We start from the raw sequence: 8,268 nt of genomic DNA, 5'->3' as shown, positions 1-8,268 counted from the left end.
CTGGTTTAGGCAAGGCAGAGAGCTGGACAGCCTAGTTTGGTGCTTGCTACCACTGACTTCCCCAGGGAGGACAGTGAGACGCCGCCAGTGAGGTTATGGGCATGTGGTGGGTGTTTGCAAGCCCACGAGCGCACAGTCCTCCTGTGTAGGCCCCCTCTGTCCTCCAACCCTGCTGTCGACCAAGCTGGCACTCCCCGTGCGGGGAAGTGGCTCCCGAGCGGGTTTTTGCAGAGTCACGGGCCTGGGCACGGCAACCACAAGCAAAGAGTGGGACAAAGTCCCCCAGAGACTCTTTACCAATCTGCTTTGAAGGAGCTGTGCGCCGGGGGCCAAGATTTGGTGCTCGTTTTGCATGCAGGTTGGTTTTGCGTGCAGGCTTTGCCACGGTAAGGGATGTGCGTCCAGATCTGGCTGTTTGTGGTTTCCGTAAAAATAGTATATCCCTTCCAACCCTGTGCTGTTGTACAGTTTAGGGGTTTTTTACCTTTTTCTAACGGAGTTAAAGCTATGAATTTCTCACCTTCAGTAAGATTTTTGATCCTGCCTTTTCCTGGTGAAATTAGGGCTTGAACTTTGTGGAGATTTGAAGAGGCTAACCCCCCCGAGTAAAGAAAAGAGGTTGCATGTGGTACAGGTCCAGTTGGAAGGACGTTCAGAAGTTGGCAAATAGTTTCTCACGACTCTGTGTGGTTCTTGGGCACTTTTTCAGCATGGCTTTCATGTTCAGTGAGGAAGAAGGCTCTGAAGAAACTATGGATTTATTTTCTCTTTGCTCTGTGAAACTCTACCCAGTTTTTGGTGTGATACGAAGTTACAAATTACAGTTTCTGTTCCCTCCCAAGTGCTTCCTGGGAAAATCTTTGCTGAAGTGACGGTTATCTTGAGAACTGCTGCACTGTGATGTGAGAAAAAAGCTTTGTATTGAATTTCTCACAGCCCCTAGGTGCACTGCTTGGCCCCATGACCCAGACACTTTTTTTTGGATGGATAAAATCAAGAGCAAAATGCCATCCAGCCCAGCCAAGGTGTATTTCACCTAGCAAAGAGCTGTTCGCCTGCACGTTGTCCACCCTCCCACCAAGATGCCCTTAAGGAATGAGCGTTTTCTACTGTGACCAACTAACCAAGTCTCTCTCCTGTAGTACCTGGCTCTGTCACCTTGCTGAAGTCAACGGCAGTGATCATTAGAGTTGTACATAATGTAACTCTTTTTTTATTATTATTGCTATTAAAAGCACAGTCTAGGAAAGAGTGCAGTTAAAGTTGTTTTGGTCTCAAAATGAATGAAGCAGCTAGTAGCTAAGAATTGCTAGTTTTATGGATTCCTACTCACTGGATCAGTAACAGGGAAAAAAAAAAACAAAAACAAAAGGCCTCAATTGGCCTCAATGACAAGCTGTAGCTGGGCTAGAAGGTTGGTTTTTAAGCTGAAGTGTCAGTATGATTGTGTTATTTTATGAAAAATGTAGGCAGGAGTAATTTTCCACTTCAACCATTAAGTCGGGAGAACAGTTTTATAAATATCACATACTTTTTATCCAGTAATTGTTTTGGGAAATTATTTAGAACAAATTGGCTTAACTGTGGGTATGGAAAAGTGTATTAGTTTCTAGAACTTTTCTTTGCAACCATGTTAAATATTTTGGTGATTTCTGCTTTGACACTTTAATAAGCAGATGCTGGAAAAGAGAGAAAAAATAACTGGTAGCATAATTTCTAATCTTAAGATACAACATTATGTCACTGTGAAAGTAAACTCAAGAAAAATGAATTTGTTTGAAAATAAATGTTTCACAGAAGAAAAATTGTGCTGTCACTGCAGTGATGCTAAAGAAAGCTATTCTGACAGTTATGTTATTGTACTTCTGATTATTATAATGTTAGTCTTTTTCTTTTCTCTTTAAAGGTCATCCGTGAGAATTGCAGAAATGGCTAAACTGACCCAGCTAATTGACAATGAAGTCTTTCGGGCTTATGCTACCTATGCAACTATTGTTCTTCTGAAAATGATGCTAATGAGTTTTATAACAGCATACTTCAGGATCAGCAGAAAGGTAACAAAAAAAAAAAAAAAGCCGTGAATACTGCCTGGTAGAATAGAGTGAAATTTCTGTTAAAATTCAGAGATGTATTAAAAAAGCTTCTTTCTTTTTCAGCTTTCAAATACTGATACTTTTTCCATGTTGGATTTTGGGTTTTGTTTTCTCCCTCCCCTTATGGTGGAGCCCTTAGGATTTGGCCTATTGGTGCTGTGTCAGCCTCAAAGAGACTTTTTATTACAGTTGGTTTTGAGTTACTCTGTCCTTCTAAAGCAATTTTGTCATTTTTAAGGAAGAATTTTTCCTAACTGTTATTTTTGCTGGGTCATTTGGAGTGTTGATGTTGAAGGTACCTAATGTATAAAGCAAATAAAGTGTAATGTGGAGCCATGTAAAGTGAATAAACAGCTCTTAGAGTTGGGAGAGGGAAAATGGCTTTTTATGCATCTGTCAGCTTGTCATCCGGTAATTTTAAAGCTCTTTACATTCCCTAATTGTTTTAACCTTTCTATTTCAGGTAGGTCATTTAAAAAAGAAAAGGAGAGAATGAGAAGTGGCCTAAATGTTTACATGAACTGAGGTGGAGGCTAGACAACTATATGAGATGCACTGAGATTTACGAAATAACACAGAAACTGCCTCTAGCTTCCCATGAGAGGGCTCATGCATTTGCCCTCTTTCCCGTCGTCTTTAGGCATCTGCTAGTGGCCGTTTTTGGAAACAAGGTCCTATGAGACTGTGTGTGCTGCAAGGACTTTGCTGGAGTCCAATTGCAGAGATGTCTTCTCAGAGTGTAAGAGAACCCCTCAGAATGAACCTACTGTTTGTGATGTTTGTCAGTGCTTCTTATTGTAAGGCATTTGGGCCACTGCTGATTTCAGATAGCTCTCTAAGGTGTTGGACACAATTGAAAATTGAGCCCTATATAGCCTAGCATAGCCTATATAGAAGTCAAGAATATTTCATAGAATGTTTAAGGTTGGAAGGAACCTCGAGCGGTCATCTAGTCCAATCCCCTTGCACACGCAGGGACACCTAGAGCACATGGCAGAGGACAGCATCCAAGCAGGTTTTGAAGATCTCCAGAGAAGGAGACTCCACAGCCTCTCTTGGAAGCCTGTTCCAGTGCTCTGTCACCCTCACTGTTAAGAAATTTTTCCTTACGTTCCTGTGGAACTTTTCATGCTTCAGTTTCTGGCCGTTTCCTCTAGTTCTGTTGGTGGCCACCACTGAAAAGAGACCAGCACCATCTTCCTCACTGCCTCCCTTGAGGTACTTATAGACACTGATTAGATCCCCTCTCAGCCTTCTCTTCTCCAGGCTGAACAGGCCCAGCTCCCTCAGCCTCTCCTCATAGGGCAGATGTTCCAGGCCCCTGATCATCCTTGTGGCCCTGCGCTGGACTCTGTCCAGCAGCTCCACATCCGTCTTGTACTGTGGAGCCCAGAACTGGACACAATACTCCAGATGTGACCTCACCAGGGCTGAGTAGAGGGGCAGGATCACCTCCCTCGACCTGCTAGAGATGCTCTTCTTAATGCATCCCAGGATCCCATTGGCCTTCTTGGCCACGAGGGCACACTGCTGCCTCATGGTCAACTTGTCGTCCACCATGACACCCAGGTTCCTCTCTGCAGAGCTGCTCTCCAGAACGTCGGTCCCCAGCCTGTACTGGTGTCTGGGGTTATTCCTCCCCAGGTGCAGAACCTTGCACTTGGCCTTGTTGAATTGCATGAGGTTTTTCACTGCCCAGTTGTCCAGTCTGTCCAGGTCCCTCTGGATGGCAGCGCAGCCCTCTGGGGTATCGGCTACTCCTCCCAGTTTGGTATGATCAGCAAACTTGCTGAGGGAGCACTCTGTGCCCTCATCCACGTCATTGAATAAATTGAACAGGACTGGACCAAGGACTGACCCCTGGGGGACCCCGCTAGCTACAGGCCTCCAACTGGACCCTGCACCGCTGATCACCACCCTCTGAGCTCTGCCATCCAGCCAGTTCCTAATCCACCTCACTGTGCATTCATCTATCCCACACTTCTGGACCTTGCCCAGGAGGATGTTGTGAGGGACGGTGTCAAAAGCCTTGGTGAAGTCAAGATAGATGACATCTCACAGAAAGAGAGCTAGACTGCCTTAGAAAGCAATCATGTAGCGCTCTTAAAATCAAAAAATATCTTGCCTGTACAGCCAGGACAATCCATAGGATGTTGCTGCAGATGTTGCCACAGATGCTGCCACAGATATTGCTGCATGGGATAGCAAAGAGGGATCTACTACTGTTTGTGCTAACTGAAGTACATGGCACTTGGTATATCGTGTCTTAGGGTGTTTGGAGGTAAAAGGGTAGTATAATTGGCAAGATTGGTACCTATGAAGAAAGGAAACAACTTGGTCATAAATGAGGAGCCTCTTGGATACTGTGGCTGTGTTTTCTGAAGAAGGAGTGGGTCCAAAAGGGCTTTAAGATAATTTGCTAGGAATAGTGAAAAAGAAACTCATTCAGTACTAACAGCAGTTCTGTCTTCCACTTCCTGGCTCTTCTTAGGAATTGCTTCAGATGGAGTGTTAATGGTTGTCCATGTTTGTCAGTAAGCTATGTGCATAAATTGCATTACAGTAATTTTGACACTATGCAAACCAGGTTAAGTTCACGAATTCACTAATACACTGAATAAGGTGGTATTCCCAGGGCATTTAACTTCAGGTAAGTTATGTGAAGTAAGAGACATTAGTAATAAGAGCAACCTTTACATCAAGTTCCCTTGACTAGAAGAAACATTCTTGCTTCTAATGTCTCTTACGTGTTTGTGTTTCAAATAGGCATTTGCCAACCCAGAAGATATGCCAGCCAGTAAAGGCGAGAATGCTAAAAAAGTTCTGCGAACTGATCCAGATGTTGAACGCGTACGCAGGTAAGCATGGGAGTCTACCAAAAATTATTATTAAATAGCATTTTGTTATAAATAAAGAAAATCATTTCACTCCCTTCTCTTTGGCAAACCTATATGTTTGGTTTTTTTGTGTGTTGCTTTATGTGGTAATCTTATAATCTGTCTATTCCATATTCAAATGGTCTACAAGCATACCAAAATAATAAATCATAGGCTATAATGCCTAACTCTTGGATAATATTAAGTACGAATGGGGGAAGTGGTAAGAAGATCGCAAAATGTGATGGTAAATATGATTTAATACAAAGCAGTGAGTTATGTTAAGTGTAAATCAGCTTTCTCCATGATCTGAGCATGAACTGGGATGGTTACATCTTTTGCTAAAGTGTAAAGGAAATAACAGGGGGAAAAGGAGTAAAACTGCTATGGAACTCAGAGTTGTAATGAGGGCCTAATCTGGGAAATGTAGTGAGTGGGAGTTGAAGCTTGTGCTCTTTTTGTTAGACTGAATTGGGGTTACTCACTAATGTGTCAACTGTGCAGGGAAGCTGACCAGCCTTCTGGAAGAACGATATTAATAGCATGGCAATGTGCAGCCTGCAGCCTATGTATTTGGCTCTGCAAGTTTCACAGTGGAATGTAAATTATATTTCAGTGGGCTAAATGTTGGAGTTTATTAAATTATATTTGTGGCAAAAGTTTTTTTTTTTTTTTTTTTAATTTCAAAATCATATCTTTGGAGATGCTGTTTGATGCAGCTTGATATATTTTTTCTAACAAAAGGAGCTTTAATGTCTTAATGTTTTCCATATCTTATTGAAGCTAACGGTTTGTTTGCTGTTTATTTTTTGGGGAACCAAAAATGTGACTGAACTACTCTCTTTAGAACCTCCATGGGTGAAGATTTTCAAAATAAATACCAACTCTGCTTTCAGAACAGTGCATCCTTGAAAATGTTTGTAGCCCCATGAACTCTAGTATATATTTGTAGATTCCAGGAGAAAAATAATCTCAGAGGTTAAGTTAGGAAATGAAGATAGGAAAATGACAACGACTTCTTAGAGTTATGGACAGATCAAATTTTTAGAGACTCTGTTCCTAAATCCTACGCAATTGTGTTGCAGAACTGTTTAGACTTCCATGGAACTATTAGGTCGGTTCTGGAGACTCCCATGGTGTTGCAGGTTGCGCCACCCTTTTATTTATTTATTTATTTATTTTTCCTTCTCAACGGTACCTCTTAATGAGTGTATACTGTATGTTCATAGCAACAGGGAATGCCATATAGATTTAAGCATGACTTACTTTATAAGTGATTGGGATTTGTTGCATTTATAGACAGGAAGCAACACTGCTTTCTTCAGTTTATTTGGTAAAAAACCCATAATTGCTGGAGGATATTTTTGCTTATAATGATAAATGCGTTCAGAAGGCAGCTGAAAAACAGCTCTGTGATTTGTTTCTAGTTGGCACTGAAATTTGACATAATTAGTTGAAGCTTAGAAGATGTTTCAGTCAGCAAATTTGGCTGGAATTATAATTTATTTATAATAAAGGGAATAGGGAAAGTTCAGGAAGAAGTGTGGAAAAATACATCAAGATCTAGAGTTCAGTGTCAACACGTTTATAGTAAATTATATTTGGTTTCAAAATTCAAACTTTCTTAGCTCTTTTAATGCTTAGTAGTGACAAAAACAAACCAAAATAGTTACTCAAATCCGTTAGATGCTTAAAAGTAACATTCGTTAAGATGACTGAATTTCCTGAAGTTTTGATAGAAAAAATAAAAGCTTTTTTGGTTTGAACTCACTGAGGAAATAAGAGTCCAAAAGTGACATTGGAAACTGTTGAGTACAGCAAGAACAAATGTGTTTGTAAAACTGTCTCTTTTCCTTTTTTTTTTTTTTTTTTCTTTTGCATATAATACAAATTGAATATTGCTGAGTACCATTCTGAGGTAAACTGTATATGCAACACAGAACATTAACTTCAAAATTAAGAATAGATAAAAAGATAGGAGAAATGACAGGACTGTGCAAGTGAGAGCATGTTTCATATTTTTTTTATGGAGGCTACATGCTGAGTTTTTAGTTTTGGAATAGACCATCTGGGCACAGAACCCTGCCTTTTGCGGTCACCGTCATCCACATCACAGCTGAGAGAGGTTGCAAGAAAATTCCAGCTGTGTCTCTTCCTCCATTTCCTATCCTTGCATCGCTCTCCACCAAGATGCAGGCATACACCTGATGCAAGTCCCAAAAATTACTGTGGTTCTAGAGAGAATCCTGAAACCTTTGATGCAGAAAATGAGAAGCTTCAAAATGCAGGGTGCTGCAAGAGACGCAGCATGGCAATGTCAGGTGAATGTGCCAAAAGCATCTGAGCAACTGAACTAAGTTCCACACTTCAGGGGAAGGTAGTGGTTATGTTAGGACATTAGCAATAGCATTTTTTTTAAGGTGCTGAAAAATAATGAGGCTTGAAGTGGTTCAACAAAACTCGGCACTGTAAAACAACTTTGCTTCTTTCTCCAGGAACCACCTGAATGACCTTGAAAACATTGTCCCCTTCTTTGGCGTTGGCCTGCTGTATGCTCTTAGTGGCCCTGAGCTGTCCACAGCCTTGCTGCATTTCAGGATCTTTGCCGGGGCGAGGATCTTGCACACTATTGCGTACCTGACTCCTCTTCCCCAGCCTAGCAGAGGTTTGTGTTGGGGAGTCGGGTACGTGGTTACCATCTCCATGGCCTACCAAGTGCTGAAGGCTGCGCTGTCCCTGTAGCGAGGCGCGTGTCTGCGTAGCGTTTGCCATTCCACGTGAAGTTTCCATCCGTGTGTGTTGATGAGCCATTGTAACTCCTTCACGGTGACCTCCATGCAGTTTGTAACAGAGGCTTTTCATTCCCGTTTAGATATGTTTCTTTTTAGAGGAGAAAAGAAATCCTTCTCCCCATATTCCCTTTTCCAAGGCTGTGTTGCCAAAATATTAGATTGAATTTTCTTTCTGTGATATGTCAAGTGTTTGTGATTCTAAACATATGATGATGCTGTATTGATGGCATATGTGGTAATTTTCTACAGATGCACTATTTTTGGCTCTAGCTCTGAAGTCTAAATCAATAAAGACAAGAGAGAAAAAAAAGTGTGTTTGTATTTTTGTTTTCATTTTGACTGTTCTAACTGCAGCCAGCAAATAGAATGTCACTATATATCAGATGGAGATTCCAATCATACAGTTCTTTGAAGAATATTTACCTTAATAATAAGATATAGCAAGTAATGCTAGGCTTTTTGTAAAGAAACTGATGAAAGTGATGTTTGTATAATCCACTTTGGGAT

The 8,268-nt window shown here is 41.3% G+C and overlaps 1 protein-coding gene across 1 annotated transcript; it reads left to right on the top strand.

Annotated features, from left to right (window-relative positions):
* Positions 1 to 1,886: 1,886 nt before the first annotated feature.
* MGST1 (microsomal glutathione S-transferase 1) lies at positions 1,887 to 7,720 on the top strand. The gene is made up of 3 exons (XM_010214310.2): positions 1,887 to 2,054; positions 4,860 to 4,951; positions 7,465 to 7,720. Exons 1-3 carry the CDS (start codon positions 1,929 to 1,931, stop codon positions 7,709 to 7,711), a joined length of 465 nt encoding a protein of 154 aa, XP_010212612.2. The 5' UTR covers positions 1,887 to 1,928; the 3' UTR covers positions 7,712 to 7,720.
* Positions 7,721 to 8,268: the final 548 nt, after the last annotated feature.

This window comes from Tinamus guttatus, unplaced genomic scaffold (assembly GCF_059628265.1).
Source record: "Tinamus guttatus ecotype Peru unplaced genomic scaffold, ASM5962826v1 Tinamus_guttatus_pri_ptg000308l, whole genome shotgun sequence".
Taxonomy (NCBI): Eukaryota; Metazoa; Chordata; class Aves; order Tinamiformes; family Tinamidae; genus Tinamus; species Tinamus guttatus.
The sequence above is the reverse complement of the archived record's forward strand: the minus strand, read 5'-3'. Positions and strand labels throughout refer to the sequence as shown.

Bases quoted from the DNA above. Each gene is read 5' to 3' on its own strand.
- MGST1 (XM_010214310.2), top strand. From the start codon at position 1,929: ATGGCTAAACTGACCCAGCTAATTGACAATGAAGTCTTTCGGGCTTAT. The intron at 2,055-4,859 runs GTAACAAAAAAA...TGTTTCAAATAG, and splicing joins ACTTCAGGATCAGCAGAAAG to GCATTTGCCAACCCAGAAGA. The intron at 4,952-7,464 runs GTAAGCATGGGA...TTCTTTCTCCAG, and splicing joins GATGTTGAACGCGTACGCAG to GAACCACCTGAATGACCTTG.